The sequence below is a fragment of the Artemia franciscana genome, chromosome 4, assembly GCF_032884065.1.
Source record: "Artemia franciscana chromosome 4, ASM3288406v1, whole genome shotgun sequence".
In the NCBI taxonomy this organism is placed as follows: Eukaryota; Metazoa; Arthropoda; class Branchiopoda; order Anostraca; family Artemiidae; genus Artemia; species Artemia franciscana.
The window spans coordinates 45,358,406-45,384,156 of NC_088866.1; the positions used below are offsets into that span (position 1 = coordinate 45,358,406).

The following is a 25,751-nucleotide window of genomic DNA, read 5'->3' on the forward strand; positions in this document are numbered from 1 at the left end:
AGGGGAAAATTGTTCCTCGTCGATATTGAAAAGCACCTTTATTGTATAATTATTAAAAAAGATAAGATATACCTTTTTCCTTCATTTTCCTTATTTGACATCCATACCCCTGATATACCCCTGACATTGTTCCGAAGGAATCACCTGTAAAAATAAAAAAGTGTGCCTTAAACGACACAAAATCGTTTTAGAACCAGCCTCCTTAACCACCGCCACTTCTAGGGTTCAAATCCAGTGTAAATCTATCATATTCTCGTCAGACAAACTTGAGGAAGAACTGTATTTTTCACGACTTTTATTTATTAGTTTCATCTAATCATAACAGTTTTAGACCCCCATATACTAAGAAAAACGACTAAGGAACTGTTTTTTGTAGAATATGAGTTTTGATTTATTTATTGTGGAGACTCTGATGATATGATATTCCAGGAGGAACAGTAAAGTAATGATTTTCTCTTAAATATTCATTGTTTAATGTGATGGTATTAGTGGTGCTAGTGGCCAAGTGTACTTTTTATCTTAAGGTTTTGCTTTCTCTACCTCCCCATGGACAGGCTTTGCTTTTCAGTTGAGGTAACAATATTTTTTTTGTTTATGATGGGTTTCAAACAGTTCGTGATAACACCATCATATTCAGCGTGTCAGAGAACCTTATAGCAAAAATTCCAAGCTCCTATCTACGAAAATGTGGAATTTCGTATTTTTTGCCAGAAGACAGATCACGGGTGCGTGTTTATTTGTTTATTTTTTTTCCCAGGGGCCATCGTATCGACAAAGTGGTCTTAGAATGTCGCAAGAGGACTCATTCTAATGGAAATGAAAAGTTATAGTGCCCTTGTTTAGTGACCAAAAAATTGGAGGGCACCTAGGCCCCCTCCCAAGCTCATTTTTTCCCCAAAGTCAACAGATCAAAATTTTGAGATAGCCATTTTTTCCGCATAGTCAAAAACCATTATAACTATGTCTTTTGGGATGACTTACTCCCCCACAGTCCCTGGGGGAGGGGCTGTAAGTTACAAACTTTGACCACTGTTTACATACAGTAATGGTTATGGAGAAGTGTACAGACGTTTTCAGGGGGATTCTTTTGGTTTGGGGGGTTGGGTTGAGGGGAGGGGGCTATGTGGGAGGATCTTTCCTTGGAGGAATATGTCATGGGGGAAGATAAACTCAATGAAAAGGGTACAAGATTTTCTAGCATTAATATAAAAAAAAACAATGAAAAAATAAACATGAAAAAGTTTTTTCAATTGAAAGTAAGGATTAGCATTATAAACTTAAAACGAACAGAGATTATTAAGCATATGAGGGGTTCTAAAAATACTTTAGCATAAAGAGCGAGGTATTTAGGAGGAGATTAATACATCGCTCTTTATGCTATAGTATTTTTTAGTAATTTCAACAACTTATTCTACGGCCTTTCTGATTCAGGGGTCATTCTTAAAGAATTGGGACAAAACTTAAGATGTAGTATAAAGAGCGAGGCATTAACGAGGGGACAAACCCCCTCATATACATAATAAAATATAAGAATATAAAAGTTTATTACGTAAGTTAATTCTTAAGTAACGTATATTTTTTACTAATGAAAACGTTCGTTAAAAATTAAAAGTTCTAGTTGCTTTTTTAAGTAACCTAAAAATTGGAGGGCAACTACGCCTCCTTTCCCACCCCTTATTCCTCAAAATCGTCTGATCAAAATTAAGAGAAAGCCATTTAGCCGAAAAAAGAATTAGTATGCAAATTTCATTTTAATAATTTATGTGCGGAGAGCCAAAATCAAACATGCATTAATTCAAAAACGTTGAGAAATTAAATAAAAAAACTAGTTTTTTTAACTGAAAGTAAGGAGTGACATTAAAACTTAAAACGAACAGAAATTACTCCGTATATGAAATGGGCTTTTCTCTCCGCAATCCCTCGCTCTTTACGCTAAAGTTCAATTAAAATCTTAAAAACAATTAAAATCTTTAGCGTAAAGAGCGAGGCGTTGAGGAGGGGACAACCCATTTCATATACGGAGTAATTTCTGTTCGTTTTAAGTTTTGATGTCGCTCCTTACTTTCAGTTAAAAAAAATAGTTTTTTTGATTTAATTTGTAAATAAATCCACCACTCTTTTTCTCTCACTCTCCCTCTCTCTTTCTTTCTTTCTTTCTTTATTTCTCTCTCTCTAAAAAAGTCATCCGTTGATGCTAGTCTACCTTTTCTTACACCTTTTCTTTTTTTAAACTGTTGTAAAGAATTCAGAAATTAAATAACATAAGTTGAATTTCAATGATTTAGAGCTCACTGTAATTTCCCTTGCATAATTCGGAGATTGTATTTTGTGTTGGCCAGTAAAATTTGTGTTGGTATTACCATAAATAAGATAATTTAAATATAATTAGAAGTAACTGTGTGTAAAGAACGAGCAATTACTTAATAACCTTAATTGAGGCATTCACACATCATAAAGGATATGAAATACGTGAGCTATTTATAATGAGCAGCTCTAATCTTTGTGAATAACACTCATCTATGCTGAATACATAAAAAGCCACCCAATAAGACGCTAAAAGGTATTATTATGCAATTAACTTTTTTAACCGGGTGATGAAAGGCCAAAAAACCTTGACATTGGATTTACAAAATACACGTGATGTCTAAGTTTCTTGTTTTGTATAAATTAAGGCTAAATGTATATATATATATATATATATATATATATATATATATATATATATATATATATATATATATATATATATATATATATATATATATATATATATATATATATATATATATATATATATATAATCCTAATAAGGGGGGGGGGATTAATACCAGGTTTGCTTCTCACTCAGTTGGACTATCTGTCTTGGCTTTTTCTACAATTAGCCACGACGTGGTGTCCACAACTATTCCATTTTAATTCAAATATAATTCAAATTTAATTCATATATATATATATATATATATATATATATATATATATATATATATATATATATATATATATATTGAACGAACTCTCTTTATTTTATTTATTAAATACTAAACTACAAAACTATAAATACACACAACCGTCCGGGGAAAGGCTCAAACAGCCTGAAAGTATGTATAAATATACATATATATGTATATTTATAATTATTAAAGTGGCAACAAACCCCCAAGATCTATAATTGGCTTGAACATGACACTAATATCAAACAGAAACTGAGTAAGAAAAATTGAAAACAAGCGAAGAGCTACGCTAAAACTTAAAAAGAACTTTAAATATTTTTTATACGGGGGGAGCTGTCACCCTTTAAGTCCCCACCCATTACATTAAATTTTGCCTGGCCCAAATTTCAGCTCATTATAAATGTTGAATAGCTATTGTAGATATTGAACTAGTTGAGGTTTAGGAGGGGGTAGCATTACCCCCCAAATTTATTGGATGCGTGATTTTTACTTTAACGTCACTCTTTACATTCTTTTGATTTTCTAAATTTTTTATTTAGACTGTGTGAATGATGTCCCTCAGTTTGTTACCAAATAATTTTGTTCTCCGTCGTTTATTTAGGTCAAAATTTAAACTAGAAGAAATATTGTGCTAACATTATAATCAGTGTTTCATCCGATTCTTGTTTTTCCATTTGGAAGAAATTTTGCTCACTGATTGATTTCTAACGACAATTCCTCAATCAATAACAACAACCAACATTAATCAAATAATTTTATTTAACTTTAATTTACACTTTCTGCATTTGCTTTAACAAGCCGATATACCCTGATTACCCAATTACAGCCTGCACTATGGCTGTTATTATTTCTAAGGAGAGGAAGGCGTGGTTCCTTAGTATCACAAACAACTTACTATGTTAGCCTTGTTTAGAAATAGGTCTTAAAGTATAATTTTTATACAGCTATAAAACATGGATCCATATAACAAAAAAGTAAAAACATATTTTTACTTTTCGAGTTATCCAGAACATTGGAAAATTTTCAAGACTTTGAATTAAATATGGGGCGGTTATGCCGTATTTTATATTTATTGATAATATACCGTGTCATAAATTTACAAGTAGTTTTCCGTACTAATACAAATAAAAAGTACGGTTATGCCGTACTTTATATATATTAATAATATACCGTGTAATACATTTACGAGATTGTAATTATCGAGGCTACATCACCATTATTATGGGAACCACTGCTGTACACATATCGAACTAAAGATGAATTTGGTCATGTTTATTTAAGATATAACAATAGGATATATATATACATATATATATATATATATATATATATATATATATATATATATATATATATATATATATATATATATATATATATATATATATATATATATATATATATATATATATATATATATATATATATATATATATATATATATATATATATATATATATATATATATATATATATAGATTTGTTTAAGATAAGGGTTTAAGCATAGGTTCGTTGAGCTCAAATTAAGTTCTACTTTTTATGTTATTAAAGCTTTTGTAATAAGCAACAGTCATATAGTTTTAAACGGCAGGGACAAGACATGTAAAAAAGTTTAATATCGTAACCAACCTTCAAATAAATTCCTCTTTTTTATGTAGCAGGGAATTGTTTGTTTGTTTTTTGGGGGGGAGGGTTTCAGTACTTTCAAGATAAAAAAACTTTTGATTTTTAAAAATATATTATCATGTTAATCGTTACTCTAGTGAATTTTAGCACGCTTAAACTCATGAGTCAAATAGGCGGAGTCTATGAAAATCCAAAGATAAATAAAAATTAGAGAGATTTCGTCCTGTGGTGGCGCAGTGGAATTGACCTTAGCTTGGTAATACGGGACCCAGAGATCGAATCACGCTGCAGGAATGCACTGCAGGGCCGACGCAGGGACCTTAGTAGTCAAGAAGCGTCGTTAATTCTTAAATAATAATTAGAGAGATTTCTAGAATGAACATTTACCTTATTTCTGTAATGGTTTTTTTCAAGAAAAGAACTTCAAGTGATGCAAAAATATGACTCTTCAGCGAACACTTAATTTTTAAAGCTCACGTAAAGGAACCTGGCCACATATAGTTTTTTCAAAAGCAACAACTTTAAGTAGAACAGTCAATACAGCGACTGCGTACAACAGTCAGTGATTGTAAAGTACTTTCAAGATTTCAATTACTTCGCTGAATAGCTTGTAATCATAATGATTTATTTTTCATCCATTAAAGAAAATTGAGTCTATGACACCATAGTGGATTAGTCTCAACTTAGCAATACGGGGTCCGAGTTTGGATCCCAGCTGCCGCAAAGGGGGAAAATGCTTGCTGCCTGTCCCTGTATAAAAGACCCGAAAACTGAAACATCGATAATTGTCACCACCCTATTCATCATTAATGGTTCTCAATGATCTTTATCTTTTTATATCTAAAACTGTAAAAAAAATACGATGCAGAGTAGAAACAAAGACAAAAGTAAACCGAACAAACAAAGAAAATCAAAACAAAATAAAGTTATGACCATGCGACGAGCCTTAAAAGACTGCATCTACAGATATCAGATTGGTATAATCAGTGAACAAAATGTCCCAGAGCGTAGGACATTAAAAAGAGAGGACACTTTCAGCCTTTTAATATAAGTTTAGTAGACTTTAAAAACTACCCGCTCCACTACTAGCGCTTTTGTTACTGCTAGGCAAAGAGTATGGGTAATTTATAAGAGTTGGAACTGGCGCAAGTGCCCACTCTTATTTGACAAACAACCATCAACACCATCTAACATTTGTCAACTCTAGGCATTTTTTCAGCTTTGTAAGCGTGTTTCTGTCAGAAATTAAGATCAGACATCTATCAGTACCCGAGTTTTACCAATTAAATTAGTTGAAATAATAATTTTTATTGTTAAAATTAAAACAGCAAAAAATAATAAGTGCCACCAACCGCTAGATAGTGTTTTTCACTATATTAGTACCAGTTCCTACTCTTATATGTTACCCATGCTCTTTGCTACTACCGAATAGAGAAGACTGTCACTACTACCAACAAGCCATTTGAGGCTTTTTAGCATGTGGCCTAATGCAAAATGATTTCCACATATGTGTCAAATAAAGTTTTCTTTTTTATGTTATCCAGCACCACAGCCAGTGTGGCGCTACCCGATAATATAAACGGGTAGAAGGAAGCTATTTTAATTTATACAATTTTGCATATTAATGAAAAGTCGAAGCTTATTTAAATCCAACTTTAAAGCTTCTCAAAGCAAGTATATCCATCTCTTTTTAAACTATTTTATTGATTCTAAATAGTTGTGGCTAGGTTATTTAAGCAGACTAAAAAATTAAGACAAAACCCAATATGCCTTTTGTGTCCGTTTGACAAAAGTAGTTATTTTATCTTTGGCTTAATGCTAAGAATAAGTAAAAAATAGCAATAATAATAACAATGTTACTTAGTTTTTTGTCCACCGTAAAAATTTTAAAAATAGTAAAAACAGCTTAAAGAAAATAAGGAAACAAAAAGACCAGCAAACGAAATTGCAATAATGGTGGCAAAAAGAAAAATTAACGAAAAAAGTAAATCGTAAAAGAAAGATAACAACAATTTGATGAGCCTGACAAGATTGTAGTAAGGACCTCAAGTAAAATGGAAATAATAATAATAAATTACTTAGGACAGCTTATTCGTCAAACTAAATAATAACATAAATAATTTAATTGCCAAAAATTGAACAAGGACAAAAATTGCCCTGCTAAGATAACGTCGATATAGATGTAACAAAAATCAATAGTAAAAAGCACATATAACACTATTCCACATTTTATTTTAACACACGAAGTACGAGAACAAAAATAAAGGAAAAACGACTACACTGATTACAGTGACAAAACAGAAAAAAAGGAGATTACTTTCACATAATTTAGTGGTATAAATTATGCTTTAAATTCTTTTGTATATGCTTGTACGCATTTTCATAGGCCAATAGTCCGTATGCTTTACGAACTCTTGAGCGAGAAATTAATCTGCCTTTTAAACCGTATTGGTACTCATATGTGAAGGAACGAAAAGTTTTTAAGTCACAAGATTATTCACAAGTAGTTTTTCTATTCCTCAGTGGAAAAACACTTCTAAAAAAAGAAGAAACACTAAACCCAACTGTTTAGACTACATAATTAAGCAAAAAATTCACAATATATTCAGAACACCTTCTAGTCCATTTTCGAAATAAAAAAAATGACAACTCTAGATCCTTTTGACACATGAAATATGTGAATCTGAGTTCTAAGTTATTTACAGCAAAAATCAGCTCCAACAGAATTTCTCCCATAAGGCTTCATGGCCAGGAAGGAGCAGGGGAGAAAAAATGACACTTGAAGAGAGTATTTGGAATAACAAAGACACAAAGATTGGATTAGCTTATGTTCAGAACGGAGAAGAAAAATCAAACTGGGATGAGGAGGAAGACATTGGGTGGAAATATTTATACAGTATTCCCAGCCTTACCTTAAGCACTGTCTAAGTTTGGTAGCGGTTTGTCTTAAAGGCAAATAGCAGTGTTAACTTAAAATAACAAAGTAAAAAAAGTGGTTAAAGAATTAATAAAATTAAATAAAGATATAGTGACTGACTAAAATAACAAAAAATCAAATAAAAGTAGTCAAATTATTGGCAAATAGTATTATTTTCGGACCATTTGGACCTATTTAATTCCTTCTTCTTAGTATTGAAGCAAACCACACTGCAGATTCAGAAAGCTATTGCTTCAAGGAGAGAACACCACACCCTATTCCAGTCCTGCTATTCCTACTGACCGAAAAGGAAAGAAAGACGGGACAGCTATTCCTTCTTTAGTTCATCTTATAATAAACAGACCTCATCGAGGTCTCTAGGGACAGAGTTATGAAATTAAACCTGTAGTATCTGTTATTTTTTTTTATCTGTTGTTCCCTGTTTTCGCTGTTTTAATCAACTTTTCTCTCTTCAAAAAAATCAAAACAAATTAAACAAAGGAATGGCAAAATATGCCATGTACAATGCTTTCATAGGTTTACAAAGGTAAAGGATCTCTATAATACCAATAAACAGGGCCTTAAAACCCCGTCTTAATTGCTGTAATACGTGTTGTCCAAAGATGTAGGATCCGTTTGACCCTTATTACATCGGTTAAGACGGGCTAATTAAGGGCAAAATAAGCCCTACACAATTTATGCATAAGTTTTTAAAGTTATAAGATTCTGATTACCTTTACTACATAAGTTTACAAGGGATTTATGAAACCAGCCTTTTGGTTGAGCTAAAAACCCATACAAATTTTTAAATTCACAGCGCAACCTCCAAACTAAGCAGAATTTTTCACTTGGTTAAATTTAGTCTCTCCTAGCCAACTAGGATCTCAAGACAGTTTTAAGACAATAACTTTTAAGACAGTTTTAGTGGGAATTAGTAGTGTATCTAATTTCCAGCCCAGACTAGGCCTTATCTGACTTTTTTACTCCCAAAACTCAAGGAACAGTAGGAGAGCGTCCTTTTACCAGCATACTTGTTTTTGTAGCCCCCCTCTCCCTTTTGTCACCATCCTCGATAATTACAAGATATTTTATCGCTTTATCATTGAAACTTTAACCACTTTAGACTTTATCAGTGAGCAACAGAGAATTCACTTGCAACAAATATAATGGTTCATATACGTTTCGCCGCATCGGTCATGTTTTGGGCTACAAAAGTACGAAAGAATTTTTTTTTTTGAAAATCTCCAGCTTATCAGGGCTTTAAATTAAACTAAAAAAAAATTTATCTCTCCAGGAATAAAGATTAATATGATTGGCTAATACAAAATACGTCACAAAAATACAACGAAATTTAAGTAAACTTTTCAATATAAAAATAATATAACCTATCTTTTTCTTTGATTTTACATTTTATGGTAGATATTGAAAAGGATTATTCTATCTAAGAGAGATCGATTTTTTAGAAAAAAAATATAATCGATTATTAATAATTATATAAATCGTTTAGTTAGTGACGATGGTAAAGAAAAGAAGGAGAGACATGTAGTAACCCAAATTTAAGTTGAAATTTGACCAATTAGTTTTTCTTTGAAACTCTGAAATCATTTTGGTGTTTGGCCTCCCCCTCCCAAATATCTTTACGAGTTTTCCCTATAATTCCAATCCTTTTATACTCTTCACCCTTTTTTATCATCAGGGCCCCTTTAAATTTCAAACCCCCTCCATTAGGAATAAACGCATGCCCAAATGCACGTAAATGTACCTGAAACCAAAGGCTGCAGGTATCATATATTTGTTTTTGAAAGGCTACCACACTCAAAACGGAATTAGTTTGGTTGATATCATCTTATGCAAATGAAGAGAAGAATCATTGTTATCGGTAGTAAAAACTGCTATGACTGCCTGTTTTTCAGGGGGGTTAATTTCCTTAAACTCAAAGGTTAACAACTTGGTCTTCCCAGACGGTACAATCACTTCCTGCAAAAAAAAACTATGTATTTGTTTGATGAGGGGGCGTTCCTAGTCCAATTCATTACAATACAGACTTGAAAAATTGGAAAAAACATTATGCCATTAAAAAAATATTTTGCATTTCGTGCCTTTAAAGAAAAGTGTTTTATAATTTTCGATCAAACAGTTCGTGGTATCGAACTGTAAGTAAGGAGCGATGACGCTCAATAGTAACCGACACTCTAAGATACAGTCTTGATAACAATAGATACATCAAATGAATCAAATTTCGTGGCTTATTGAAAATATGTAAAATTTTATCAACATTAACCATCAAGAGTTTTGGAAAAAGGGAGAAATACCACCAAAATGTCAAGTGATCTTATGAAAATCACTCCATCTGATTCAGCATACCAGACGAAACTACTGTAGAGATTTCAAGCTCATCTGTACAAAAATGCAGAATTTTATATTTTTTCCCAGAAGAAAGATCACGGATGCGTGTTTATTTTTTTTCCCCAGAGGCGATCATATGAAACCAGTGATCGTAGAGGAACGGGGGAGAACTCATTTAATCGAATATAAAAAAAATCTAGTGCCCTTTTTAAATGAGCAAATATATTGGGAGCAGCTATCCCCCCTCCCAGGCCCATTTTTTTTCAAAATCATCTAAAATTTTCTTTTAGATAGCCATTTTGTTCAACACAGTCGAAGAGTCTAATAATTATGTCTCTGAGGATGATTAAATAAAAAAAAACAAGTTTTTTAAATGAAAGCAAGGAGCGACATTAAAACTTAAAACGAACAGAAATTACTCCGTATATGAAAGGGACTTTTCCTTCTCAACGCCCCGCTCTTTACGCTAAAGTTTGACTCTTTCTCTAAACTCTACATTTCAAAACAGTAAAAAACTTTAGCATAAAGAGCGGGGTAAACTCTACATTTTAAAACAGTAAAAAACTTTAGCGTAAAGAGCGTTGAGAAGGAAAAGCCCCTTTCATATACGGAGTAATTTCTGTTCGTTTTAAATTTTAATGTCGCTCCTTACTTTCATTTAAAAAACTTTTTTTTTATTTAATTTCTGAACGTTTTTGAATCAATGCATGTTTTAATTTTGGCTCTCCGCAGAGGAATAATTAAAACGAAATTTGCATATTTTTTTTTTGGCTAAATGGTTTTCTCAAAATTTTGATCGAATGATTTTGAGAAAAAACGAGCGGAGGAGGAAGCCTAGTTGCCCTTCGATTTTCGGTTAATTAAAAAGGCAACTAGAACTTTTAATTTTTTACGAATCTTTTTATAAGTAAAGATATACGTAACTTATAAATTAGCTTCCGTAAAGAACTTTTGTATTCTCATGTTTTATTACATATATGAGGGGGTTCGCCCCCTCGTCAGTACCTCGCTCTTTACACTAAAGCTTAAATTTTGTCCCAATTCATTAAGAATGACCCCTGAATCACAAAAGCCGCAGAATAAATAGTTGAAATTACTAGAAATACTTTAGCGTAAAGAGTGAGGTATTAGGAGGAGGTGAGCCCCTCATATGGGTAATAATTTCAGTTCGTTTTAAGTTTTAATGCTGCTGCTTACTTCCAGCTGAAAAAAAAACTTTTTCATATTTATTTTTTCATTGTTTTTTTTAAGTAATGCTAGTAAATCCTGCGCTCCCTTCATGGAAATGTTCTTCCCCCATGACAAATTCCTCGATGGAAAGTTCCCCCAGCATATCCCCCTCTTCTCAAGCCCTGCCTCCGACCAAAAAATCCTCTTGAAAACGCCTGTACACTTCCCAATAACCATTACTATATGTAAGCACTGGTCAAAGTTTTGAACTTGTAACCCCTCCCACGGGGACTGTGGGGGAGTAAGTCGTCCCCAAAGACATAGTTATAAGGTTTTTCGACTACGCTGAATAAAATGGCTATCTCAGAATTTTGATTCGTTGAACTTGGGAAAATAATTAGCGTGGGAGGGGGCCTAGGTGCCCTCCAATTTTTTTGGTCACTTAAAAAGGGCACTAGAACTTTTAATTTGAGTTAGAATGAGCCCTCTCGCAACATTCTAGGACAACTGGGTTGATACGATCACCCCTGGAAAAAAAAAACAAAAACAAAAAACAAACAAACACGCATCCGTGATCTGCCTTCTGGCAAAAAATATAAAATTCCACATTTTTGTAGATAGGAGCTTGAAACTTCTACAGTAGGGTTCTCTGATACGCTGAATCTGATGGTGTGATTTTTCGTTAAGATTCTATGACTTTTAGGGGGTGTTTCCCCCTATTTTCTAAAATAACGAAAATTTTCTCAGGCTCGTAACTTTTGATGCGTAAGACTAAACTTGATGAAATTTATATATTTAAAATCAGCATTAAAATGCGATTCTTTTGATGTAGCTATTGGTACCAAAGTTCCATTTTCGTTACCACGAACTGTTTGACTTAACCCCCCATAGTCACCAGGGGAAGGGCGGCAAGTTGTTAACTTTTCTCATTGTTTATTGGGAAGTATAGAGACGTTTTCAGGGGGTTTTCCTGGTGGGGGGGGGGTGTGCGGGTCGAGGGCTACATGGGAAGATCTTTCCATAGAGGAATTTTTCATGGGGGAACAAAATTTTCCATGGAGGGGGAGCCGGACTTTCCAGCATTATTTAGAAACGACCAGAAATTAAATAAAAACAAGTTTTTACAACTGAAAGTAAGGAGCAGCATTACAACTTGAAATGAATAGAAACTAAGACGCATATGAGGGAGGGGCTCCCCTCGTAAATACCTCGCTCATTACGCTAAAGTTTTGTTAATAGCCTACTTTTAAAAGAGCAATATATTCTAATTAAACGGCCTTTGGGATTCAGGAGTTATTCTAAAAGAATTGAGGCGAAATTCAAACTTTAGCGTCAAAAGCGAGGTATTGACGAGAGGGCGACCCCTCTCATATACGAATTATGGGACAATACGAATTTGTCCCATAATCCAATATACAAGGATGATATATAAGCCTGACAATGACACATTGAGAGACTTTTGTGATGGGGAGGGGGTTAAGTGCTGAAACTAATATTGAATGTGTGTAAGCTGTTTTTTGTTTGCTTGCTATTTTTTGTAGCCATGGCCCTAGTGGCTTTAGAGGATTAAATATTTATCCATCTATCTATATATATTATGTGTGCGATATTTTATGTAATTATGTATGTTAGTTTAATGGTACTAGGTGCTTTATTATATTTTTGTTCTGTTTTGTAGTTTTGCATTGTTATTGTTATGTGTGCTTTAAGTATTGTTATCTTGTGCTATTATTTAATGTGATTTTTCATTTTTTGTTCTGTCATGGATCAAAGTGGCTTTTATTGCAATAAATATCTATCCAACTATACCTAATAGAAAACTTAAACCTGGCAGTAATTGGAACCAGCATTCTGCCTAATTCAACATTTTCAGTTTCATAACTATATTTCCTTTCTTTATAAAATTCCGAAAAACATGCAGGTTTGAAACTGGAAAAAAATTATACGTAAACAAATTTACATAAAATTTAACCAAACCAAAAAATGGTAAATGGTAAATTTTTAATTGGAGTACCTCGACCTTATCAAATTCTGGGATAAGTAATTGGTCAAAACTCTTACATCTTTATTTTGTAACACGCGGAACGGATATAAATGGCTAGTGAACGTGGACGACCAAAGTGTAACACAGGACAAAAAACATGGATGAATGAGAGAAAAATATAACATTCTAATAAGCTTTTTGGGGAAAAAAACTTTCAGCTTCCAGAGTTCCAACATTTTTGGCTAGTTTAGCACTTATACATTGTGATCTTTAAAAATAAGGCATTCATCTACCATGACACCAAGATACTTTACAATACTTGTCCGTTTTATACGTCCATTTTCTGGCTCAATTTCTTCAGTCCATGGATAGTAATTTGCGTTTCTGCCATATAACATGAACATTTTTTTTTTTTATTAACAGGCAGTTTATTCTCTCGCATCCACCTCTCGGTTATCACCATTCCTTTTTCATGTCATGTTTCAAATCCACTTCTGTTTTCAGAGCCATTGGAAACTGAGTATCATCAGCAAAACTTGGAAGTATTGGTCGCACCGGGCCATCATTTTACCTAGGCGTTGACTTCTGTTTGAGGCATCCATTTCGATCATTAATGTATGCAACAAATAATAGGCGACCTAACACAGACCCCTGTGGCACACCGCACTTTACTACCATCTCTTCTGAAAGGACTCTTGAAAGCCGTACTCTTTGCCTTCTACATTCAAGAAATTTTAATTTGTTTTCCTCATTTGAAAGCGACATAATGTTTTTTAGGTATTAAGACTTGTCGGGTTTGAAATAAAGGCAATAATATGACTAAAAGGCTAATAACACCCTGAAAGCTGGGAGTAATAGCGGTGGTGCTCATTAGTCAGATGGGGTAGTTTCTGCTCTTTCCTATTTATAATTTTGATCGTTATTTCATAAAGAGTAACTGTCGTGTTTGTTGAAAATCCCTAAGCTCTACTTTTTGTCTTTTTTTTAGCTTTATTACTACCGAATAATGTACTTTGGGTTAATTTAATTGCTTGGATATAAGGTAAAAACATAAGGAATTATACTAATTATTGGCTACTTAATATAAGACTCAATCAATCTTAAGCATAATCTTCTCCTCAGATACCCACAATTGTTGTCGAAAGGCAGCATTAGTAGAAGTTTTGGCAAGCACGCTTACGTTCTTTCTGATGGGTCCAGAGCTCCCCACAGATTGTGAATACCAATTATTCAAGGGTACCAATTTAAAATTTCTTCTGTAGAGATTCAGAGCAACCACAAGCGGTGTGGTCCTGACCTTTCAGCAGAGGAGGGGCACTTTCGATGCAAGTATGAGATTCGCAAGTAGTGACGCCTTGTCGGACTCTGAGACAGGCAAAGGGGGTATAAAAATGGAGTTACTAGTCCCTCAAGACGACATTACTCACACCTGGGTCTTACGCAATAATATAGCACACCTGTATGTTACGTAATAGGGAATGTATGCTTCAAGATGCTGGTGCTTGTTACATAATAGGATTTCTTAGAGTCTGTTGGTCAAGCAGGTAAGCCCATTTATTGATCAATGTTTTTTGAATCAAAAAAATTTGATCTATGTCCAATATTTACTGGTGAAGATGGAATAATCTTACCTGATTGTTTTGGTTCCAGTGGACCTTTACAATCCACCAAAAACTGCTTTTGAAGGTTAACGACATGTGACATGATAGATCTGAGAGTTCATTTGTCTCAGTATTGAAAAAGAGCTTAGTGTGTCAACATCAAGGATATTATTCTTGTCATATTCTATAGTAATGGATGATTTTAGTCTGTTGGATATTGACAGTGCCAACAACGGCGAAATGAAACCTAGATTACCTATAGTAGCAGTTGAAATTACAACTTACAAGTCTGTCAGCTAGCACTAGAATGGGACGAGATGTTTGCACGATATGTAATATCATTAAGAACATTCAATTCGTAATATCATTAAGCAAATTCATAGGGCTTTGCAGCAAACTCAAATATAATGCATATACAAAGATTACAAGAGGGATTAAATACATTATTGGAATATATTAAAGACAACGATCAGATTCAATCCATAAAAAAGGAGTAAATTTGATGGTAGCGAGAAATAATCTTCATTTATTGTTAGTCTATAATCGGTAGTGAGAGTGTCAGGATCACAAATGACTAGATTTGAGAACTACAAAATCATTCAGAATCTAGCGACTTTGGAATCACGTTTGATTCTAGGTGATGATTCTCTAGAGTTATCTCTTCAAAGGAAAATATTCACTCGAAGAATGCTTAATGATATAATGAGAAATAATTCTCCGTCTTAGGGCTATTGCATGAAACTTTTAAGTCATGGCCCAAATGCATTTAATCAATTTCATGACACATTAATTGAAACAAAACAAAATGATATAATGGTTTTGCTTTTAACCACTAATTAGAAATTCGTTTCAGACTACTATTTTGCAAGGCAACAAGAAATAACTTGAAAAATCTGGTCTAAACCAGTTTTGTGACGTTACCCAATTATTCCTCCTTCTAGAAGACATTCATTTTATTGATCGCGAGTCAGTTTCTTTTTGGAAGTGAGACAGTCAACATTGAACAAATGTTGTACTTATGTTCATTATGTTTGTATACATTGGGCAGCTGGTCATCCTGTGAGAATTACACTACTGTTGATGACTGTAACGAAAAGTGTAGGTTATGCAATTAATGTAAATTGCATAGAGGATACGCATTGCTAATTAAAGACTGACATTTCTGTCTTGAAGAGATTTGTGACTCTCACACTAGAAGTTTTCTATGCCCCAATTGTCACTACGATAAATGTGATCAATGGGAAAATGCTTACCCTGGTATGACTACAAAAACCCTAAACGTGATTTCACTTTATTTTTGAGAGATTAGTATCGTCGAGATATTAAATTGTATTGGGAGGAGGAACCTGGTATACGTTTTCATTGCTGGAATAATAAAAGAGTCTGATTTTTATGACATCGCTGTGAGGAAACCTGCTACTATGTTTATAAACCTATTGATTTTTACCTGGCTGTTGCATAAAGTGATTCTTCATATGATAAGTTTGTGTGTGATATTGCTTCAAATACGCAAATTGAAACACGTGAATTTTATAATATGAGTCAAAATAGTATTATTGACTTTAAGAAGAGATACAAAAAAAAATAAAGTTACACTATATTGTAGAAAACATGACCCTAACTTTGCATGCCAAGATGAATACAAGTTCAATCCTGACGAGCTGCTAAAACGTATTATTAACGATGGTTATCTATACGTGGAAGAAAAAATGTAAAGGAAGCAGTTTTGTACATACATGTTTCAATATTAAAAAAAAATCATAAACTTTTTAAAAGCATTTCACTCACGGGTCACTGAAATTTATATTATACAGGTAAGAAAGAGTATTTACAACTAGAAAGTCGTTAAATCGAGGACTTTCACCACAAATTCAGAGAAATTTGCTGTAAGTATATTCACAACATCGAAAAATGAAATGTAATAGTGCATGAAAACAACAGCTTTTGGTTGATAAATCTTGTGCTCACATTAGATTTTGAATCATAAATTTTCAACTTTGCTCAAGAAAGTTTTTAATGTGAGGCGTAAAGAAAGCATTCGGTAGGCTGAGAGGAAATTTAATATTCATCGTTGACCATTATCTCGTCTTTACAATTAATGGGCTACTGTTAACAATGATAAGGGTATTGTTAACACTTTGAATGTGGTCAAGGATGCAATAGGATTTGTATTTGGACATATAAGGATCCAAATCGAATGAATTGATTATTTGATTTGTGTTCACGGTGCCAAGTGTGCTAGAACATTACCATTAGGGGTAATTTCCCGGTTTCAAACTGATTTAGAGAGATAATGCAATACTCTCCTCCAATGCTTAGGCAGAGGTACAGTCTAAACGGTACACCTAACCAAAGGTAAATCTTTAGTTGTCACATCTCTTAGTATACTGCTAGTGTCAGTGTTCGTTTTACATTCATATCCAATTGCCAAACCTCTCAATAGCTCATATGATATTGAGCCTTTAACATGAATTGTCTATAACTCGCATAATTTCAAATATTGTTGGTTGTACTCACGAGATTTTCATTTATGTAGACACTGATTGTGTCTGATTCTGACTGATAGACAGCAAATTGTGTAATACACAATTTTCATAGGAGAAGTCCTTGGCTGCAATTAGTTTTTCGTTGTTGTGTTTTTGACAATCACATGCAAATCTATAAATGTGCAAGTCAAACCTATTAAATTATCTTTATTGGAATAATTTTGAAAATGTACGGTTTCAGAGAGAGGTTGTTACGGATAAAATTGTTCATAGTAACTATGTTTTACATTCACGTCGACATTTTCTGCATGCAAAATATTTAGAGATGAGGCTACTAAAGGATAACATTCTTCATGTGGTAAATATCCCATTTCTACCAAAAGGAATTATTTGTCAATCTATCAACTTTTACTTTTGATTCATTTTTCTTCTTTGACAAAAGTGATGTCTTAGATTGTGTCCTGAGTTGCGACTGATGAGGGGTTTCTAGCCCTTTTTAAACCATTTCCGCTTTGTTTTGATTTCAATCGCTCGCCGAGGGATCATGTGCCGAATCAGAGATTTTGTAAAATACTTCCTTTAAAATCCTTCCCAGAGCCCAATCGTGTTGTGTAGAGGTTGCAAAATCCAAGGCAAACAGTGCAGTATATTTTATAGCCAGGTATAGCACAGAGCGAAACAACTTAGCAAACCAATGGCCGATACAGTAGCCAGACATTGACGAATGACCCCTGTAATAGTTCATTCCATCACTCAATTGCCGTGGTCCAACAGCATAGCAATCAATATCAGCACAAAACCAAAGATTTTTTTCTATTAGTAGTCTCACTGAATTAGCCGAAAATTACATATAATCACAGCCAGACCTATTCTGATTGATATAAGACATTCAACATGAATATCGCACAAAAATCGCATGGCATTATGAAATTCTTCAATGGCAATTCAAGATTAAAAATCAGAGTTACATCCTAGCCAGCGAATAAGCAACTCTCTCTTACCATTGCGAGTATGAGTCTTTAATATCTTTTCAATTTACTATATTCCTCGGTTTTAACTTTTTGTAATTCATATTCGTAGAAACCACGAAGAATCTCTTCATTTTTTATATCAAGTAGATAATACATTACATATTTATTGTCTAAGACCTTTGATACTTTAAAAAGTTCAGTAGATCACAAGTGATTTCCCTTTCAAAAATATTACTTAACTCTATCACCAACATTAAACTTTCTCTTCTTTGCAACCTTTTCATTGTAATATTACTTCAGAAAAATGTCAAGTGTATTATTACTGTGATGAACTTCAAGAGACTTAAGATTGGACGCTGATTAGAAATCTCTATGATTTTATCTAAATCTCGAATAAGAGCAACAGCATTTTTATATGTACAACATTTAGAATAAAAAAAATTAATTATCAATCATTGGCATTTGTTTCATTGTTAAAATATTCATCAAGATTATCTTTAAAGTGCTCTTTGGTATTGGCTTCAATTTCTAAGGTTTAGCCATCTAGAGAATAGTGTTTACAAGTACCTCGATTATTGACAGTAACAATGAAAAGAAACTGCCATCCGCTTGAACAAGCCTTTTTAATTTAAAATCTGTTTCCCCTTTTTTACAAGCGAGTGCAAGTACAAGTGAACTATGTTGCTTTGTCTATTTCTTAACAATATCTGGCAGTTCAACATTACTTTCAGTTAAATTAAAACAAAGCTCAAACAGGAGATTAATGCATTCATTGTCAATTTCGTGTTTGAGTATAGCTTTCCTAAGTCGCCGTTTTGAATTACGTAGGACGGAAAATAAATTTCCATTTTCATGTAGTTTTTTCAGTGTCATAATGGCAATTAATGAATGTTTTACTATTCACAGGTAGAGATATTGTAATTTCACTGTCAAAAATACCTATAATTACCCGTAACTCTTCGGTGGTGTTTTGAATGAGATCCCATAGAATGTAACCATAAGGTTTATTAGTAGCTTGATTGTATGCCCAGAGTAAAAATTTCATTTCAGCGAGACATATTTGTTTGTTCAAAGTTATAAGAGAACTTTATTCACGAACAACTCTACAGTTGATATAGCAAGTAGAGTTTAAAGCAAGTCTACTCACACATTTGCTCTGATGAAAAAGATTATCTAGAACAACGGTTACGTAAATTTTTCAAGATGAGACCCGACCGTGAATAACTGTAACATCTCCTGAGACCATTCTTCAATGGATTCAGATAAATAATCAACAGCCAACCACGAGTTTGGTGCAATAATATTAAACACGTCAAGCCCCTAATTTTTATTTTATTTGTAGTTTTTATTTTATCATAGGACTCTTACCACACACCATAGCAAAAATAAATATTTCTAGGATTTTCTAAAAACATTTTATCACAATTTTGAATTAGTCTCGTTAAAAGTGCTGTTTTGCCAAACATTAAAGGCCCCCAAAGAAATGATGTGAACAGAGTTTTAAATTGATACATATTACTCTTCTTGCTATAAAAATACAACTAACCTAACCTCAATCTGTTGAATAAATACTCAAAAAAATATATGGTTACTTTAATGCAAATAAATACACTACATGTTTACATAAAATGGGTTTACATATTAAAAATATTTAAAAAGACTTCGAAATAGCGTCACCCTCTGAGTGTGGAGGCGATCGCTGCGGAGGCCAGAGGACACTACGCCCACTGTGCCGAGTTCAATTGATAGCAAGTAAAACAATAGAATAATGCTTAGCAGTTTTTCAAAAAACTATTCCGCTTTGCGCAAAAAAAAGTGAAAAACACTATAAAAACACACTTCTGAGCTGGAGACTGAGAAAAAAGGGACCCCATCCTACCAGCTATTGAGTTTTCTCAAGACCGAGATACCATTTGTACTCTACATGTACTCTACTTCTAAATCTGAAGTGAGGTGGTTACCGTGTGGTAGCATCCTCGTACCATCCGTGAGCGCGTAGGCTTTATCGGTTATGGCCGACATAGTATTTTAAAAACTCGAATAGTATAGTTTAAAATTTTAAAAGACCCTAAAAGTGACACTTCGGGTCTATAGACCCTTCACTACCAGATAAGAATTTAAGAATGGAAATTGCCACATAAATGTGGTTACAGTGCCCCTTCTTTATGTTTCAGCTATTATAATGTTGTAAAGAATCTTAAAAATACATAGGACGGGTTAATGCTTATAGTATCCATTGTCGGGGATCCAAGGAGGTCAGCAAGCCGATTGTCAATTAAGTAGTTGAAATCATCATTGACGGCCTGAAAAGAGAATAAAATTTTTTATTCCTTGAAGCATTTATGATTTTAAGCTGTAAGAAGAGTAAGTTATTATGCTGAAAAAGAATATTAATCTAAGGGCAGGTGGTTCCTCAAACCCTTCAGAACTAACGAATAGAAGCCTCAACTGTCCCCTTATTACCCAACAGGAGGGTCTTACTTATAGCTATTTTTCCTTTAGGAGGCCCTTTAGGTCTTCAAGCCCCCTTAAAACTATAGGGAAGGCCCTTATAGTAAACTAAAAGTAACGTGTCACTTTTTATAGATGGGAGATGGCATCAATGTTCTAATAGATTAAACTTTATGTCAAGTAAAAATTTTGTTTTTAGCACTAAAGCACGGCGAAAAATCCCTTAAAGCCTTTTTTAGAAAGATTGTATCATTTTTAGAACCAACAAGAACCTGCTTATTTTCCCCTGCTGAAAAAAACGTTTTACGAAATATATGAATAATTTTACTCACGTCAGGGTTGGCATCATGCATGGCAATCTCATGTTAATGAAGAGAGAGTAATCTCGCCTTGTATGGAAAGCGCTGGTCTTGAATGCCCGGCATTCTTGCCATTCATGATAACGGTTGGTCTTAAGGTGACCGCAGTAGAGGCCACATTTTGGCTTGCCCTTGTTTTCTTTGCGGCTGAGGGGCAGTGGTCCGAATTTCTCTTAAATAGAAATAAAATTTAAGTTTTTCGTAAAGTAAATCGGTTAAAAATGCCCCTAATAAATCACCCTCTTTGCCCTCATACCCATGGTGCCTGCTTACTTTTTCCCTTCTTTATCACTGTCAGAAGTCAATCGCAAAATCTACATCTGCTCTCCAGCTTAAATTGTTAACTTTATATGCAATTATTTAAGCTCAGAAGTAGTTTTCATGCCCCACGAAGATAAACGTGAGAATTTTGGATGATAGAGAAAATATGTTTAAAAAGTTTCCCATTATTCCGCTGCCTGAGACTTTTGGTAGGGGAAAAATTCTAGGTCAAGAATTCGAAATCCAGATCACAATACAGCAATAAAATGAGAATACTGGGCATCGTTTGAATTGAATCCGACGTTAATTTGTAGTTATTTCCTTAAAGAGCTATAAAATAGTTTTGTACGTGCTTCAAAAAACTTCCTAAGACAATTCTACAGACCCGTCTCTGAAAGTCTCATTTTCACAACCCAACTCCATTTTCAAGATAACAAAAAGTAGCAAAACTAGAATTTTCTGGAGATTTAAGGTACTCTGTTTATAAGAAGCAACTCATATAAAATAAATAGGGCACCCTAGAGGAAAAAGGCAAGCAAACAGTAAACTTTTAGTCTTTAGCTTAGGATTGCATCTGACCTTATTAAGAGGGAGGGGGTTCACATAATAATTCATGATTATAGTCAAAAAGACACGCGTCCTATTCCCTATCATGGAACACTCGCTAAAAATTTAATCAATTTAACTATTATCTCTTAATTTTAGCAAAAATAATACGCTTTTTCTGTTGAAATATCAATCCTTTTTTCATCTTTAATTTTGAGCTGGAATTTAGCACACAATGCAGGCGTTAAAAGTTACTCTTCATTCGATATTTAGCTAACAATAGTAGCTTACGTAGACCGCTTAAAATAGAACTAGTCAGAATTTAAGTCACTTCTCTAAGGAAAAAATCAGAGCTTTAATGTAGAAAAAAACTTCTCAATTTAATCAGAAAAAAGACATCTTTATTTGTGTAATTTTTCACCTGGTAAGAATATGCCCTTTTGCACAATAATCGCGACACCGGCTGTTCGCCCTAAGCTCAAAATCTGACGGATATTAATTAATTTATATTTAACCCTTGCTGTTGGTATATGCTTCAAAGCGGTTTAATAGGAGTCAAGGCTCTTACGGGAAAGCATATTCTGACATAATAAAAATTAGATAAATTTATCTGATATAAAACTATTTTATCAGAGAGGGTGGGGTTTTAACTGTTAATTCAATATAGAGAGTTATAGTAGGTTAAATTTGGGTATGCGCACCTTATTATTTTGGGGGATATAGAAGGAGCCTTACCTGTTAGAAAATTTGAGACATATCTATTTCTTTAAAATTGAGTTGTATCACTTTCAAATCTAATACGAGACTGATCGGGAAATTCGTTCAATACCAATTTTTATGCCCCCAGGAAGAATAGAAAATTACCCGATTTCCGTTAGAAGAATAGAGGATTAAATGACAATTCTCTTCCCTGGAAATAACGGGGCATCCTTTGTTTGTCATGCTAGTAGTAGAACATATCTATGTTCCTAGAAAATCAATAGACGTTTAGACTGTATAACGGTTCTGGTCTTAGAAAATGGCGGAAAATCCTCTGTTTATAGACAGCAAAAGGTTGTGTGCGTGTTAAGCATGAAAATATTGGGATCGTGACCAATTGGGACCGCCTCCTTACTTAAGGGGTCCCCTGAAGGTTTCCCTGTCCCTCGTAGGTTCTTAAACAATTAAAAAAAAACACTCTCTATTAATTAACATTTGCATAACTAAACAAGCCCTATTACTTAATAGGCTTGTGAAAAAAAATCTTTACGGAAACATTCCCTATTAGTGTACTATACTGTTACAGGTGCACTATAGTATTGTGTAAGACCCAGGTGCACAACAAAAACGCTTCATCATAGATTTTCAGGTATCTTAGACAAATTTCAAGTTTCATAAACAACGTTAAGGTATTCCTACCTTTGAAAAGTCGATACCTGATATTTTGTAAAGATCGCACAGCTCTGCACCTATCCCACTGAATATCTGAGGGAAAATCAAAATTAAAGCAATAAATCACAAGGTTAACCTACTGCTAAAGATTTTATCGTGAATTTGCTTGCCAAATTTTCCCACTGAAGACCATATTTGATAGTTGCAAAAGTTGAAATGGGCCAGGATTCAGGAACGTTATTTGAGTTTTCCGTAGGAGGGAACAGAACTGAAATATCACCCCATTTAATTCTAAGTTTTGTAATTAGTCAGCCCTGTCTAACCCTCGTACCCCCTCCCCCCCAAAAAAAAAACAATATGGAAAGGTTTGAGATCACGCCTTTAATTGATAGCTGGGGACTTTGAGGTAATTTATTCCTGGGAAGAATGTAAAATCGTATTTTGATATTTCTCATTGGTGTCTCCCCTCCATTGAAGCTCGTAACTAACCACACAAACTTTTTTTTTCAGCACCTCTTTACATCATTTGCATTAAGAGAAATGTTTCCCGTTTGACTAGAAAAATCGCATTTATGCTAATTTTCCCTTGGTATCTTCCTCTCATCCAAGATCCTGCTTATATGACTCAATTATTTATTCTAATTAAACATTCCAACGTCTTTTCAGTTTACAGAGTTGTTCTCACGGATACAGAAGATCATTTAAACAAGGAAACAATTTTGAAGCAAAAACATAACTCTCTTAATAATAACAGCCAAGGAATGGTTATGCAGTGATAATATCCTGCATTCAGATATTTATCAGGGTCTAAAACTTTTGATCTTCCATATTTTGAAACCACACAAAAGTAAATACCAGAGCAAGCATGGGTCTTTCCTAACCAGGTTAAATAAAAAAAACAGTTTTTTTTAGCTGAAAGTAAAGAGCGACATTAAAACTTAAAACGAACAGAAATTACTCCGTATATGAAATGGGTTGTCCCCTCCACAATCCCTCGCTCTTTACGCTAAAGCTTTTAATTGTTCTAAAAATTAGAATTGTGGCAAAGAGTCAAACTTTAGCGTAAATCACCCTCTTTGCCCTCACACCCATGGTGCCTGCTTACTTTTTGCAAAATCTATATCTGCTCTCCAGCTTAAATTGTTAACTTTATATGCAAGTATTTAAGCTCAGAATTAGCTTTCATGCCCCACGAGGATAGACATGAAAATTTTGGATGATAGAGAAAATATGTTTAAAAAGTTTCTCATTATTCCGCTGCCTGAGACTTTTGGTAGGGGAAAAATTCTAGGTCAAGGATTCGAAATCCAGATCACAATGCAGCAATAAAATGATAATACTAGGTATCGTTTGAATCCGACATTAATTTGTAGTTATTTCCTTAAAGAGCTATAAAACAGTTTTGTACGTGCTTCAAAAAACTTCCTAAGACAATTCTGCAGACCCGTCTCTGAAAGTCTCATTTTCACAACCCAACTCCATTTTCAAGATAACAAAAAGTAGCAAAAAAGTTCAGCTTCGTATTAAATGCAACAATATATGTATTATCTTACATTACAGATTCTACAAAAAATAGGGATTCGGGCTTTCCTAAACAAGGGGCCATTTAGAGTGAGTGAGTGAGGCACCAGTAGGTTATTTACCTTTTTTATCAGGCTGTGAACATTAACATCATTGTCGGGAAAGATGGATACCTGAACTAGACTTGAATTTGATGAAGTGTTAAACAAACGAATCGAAACAATGCTTCCCTCTTCTGTGTGATATACCTAAGAGAAAATACATTTTAACTCTGTAGAATAATGACTTCATTTTTCATAGTAATTTTGACCAACCGACAACAGAATACTCCCAGCAAAATATCTTAAAACCTAACAAAGATTTTAAATCAGTTTTTAAACTTTTGAACTAACAAAAATTTGGTTTGAAATTGATCGCTGAAAAAAAATCATAATTCGATGTTTTTTTTGAAAAATTTTCATTTTTGGGGTTAAAACAAGCTAAAGCAAATTTTTTTTCTATTGCCTAAAGCATAGGTACACGAGGAAATGCTTTAAGTCCATGTCCTACTGAGACTTTAGTATGCTTATGACATCTCCATATTTTATTCTCTATATTTTCCATAGTTTTTATATTCTCCATTTTACCTGTTTTTGATTTTTTTTTAAGCTGTACTCTCTCCTCAGAAAACAATTTTTGCGTAAGTGCCACTGGATTAAAATATTCATGAAACAATTAAATATTATATGAAATATTTGAAACTAAACTAAATCATATTAATTCAGCATATTTTAAATTAAACGAAAAATTTAAATTAAATTAAATATTTAAATCACTGAAAATCAGATATGAAAGCAAGATACGCTCAGTTAAACATTTTATAATGACTTATAATCTGAGCCTACACGTTAGTTGATCAGAAACTATCAATCTGATCAACTAACGTGTAGGCTCAGATTTTAAGCTTTCAATCCTACTAATAATCGGTTTTCCAACACAAATTGTCCTGTGATTAAATATCAGTATTATTACTCAAATATTATTCATAAAAAAATGGATATGAGGCAACAAAAGAAGAGGAAAAGGCAAAACAAGACACTTAAACTCGCAGAAAGCAACTAAAAACATAACAAATACTTTTTAAAACTCGGAATTGAATCGAAAGCAGGATTTATCGAACTTTTAACATGATAAAAAACATAAAAATGCAT

At 33.5% G+C, this 25,751-nt stretch overlaps 1 protein-coding gene across 5 annotated transcripts in view; it reads right to left on the reverse strand.

The window, feature by feature from the left end:
- Positions 1–9,268: 9,268 nt before the first annotated feature.
- LOC136026488 (Bardet-Biedl syndrome 1 protein homolog) overlaps positions 9,269–25,751 on the reverse strand; it is a 62,444-nt gene continuing 45,961 nt past the window's right edge. For 2 of the 5 annotated variants that reach the window (XM_065703106.1, XM_065703111.1), the window contains exons 9-11: positions 24,684–24,809; positions 20,836–21,034; positions 19,631–20,355 (exon numbers count right to left, since the gene is read on the reverse strand). In XM_065703106.1, the coding sequence (XP_065559178.1) occupies positions 20,864–21,034; positions 24,684–24,809 (297 nt within the window). In that variant the 3' untranslated portion in view covers positions 19,631–20,355; positions 20,836–20,863. Of the gene's footprint in view, positions 9,472–19,630; positions 20,356–20,835; positions 21,035–24,683; positions 24,810–25,751 lie in introns of those variants that run through there. The other 3 variants (XM_065703108.1, XM_065703109.1, XM_065703110.1) reach the window with 3 other exon arrangements.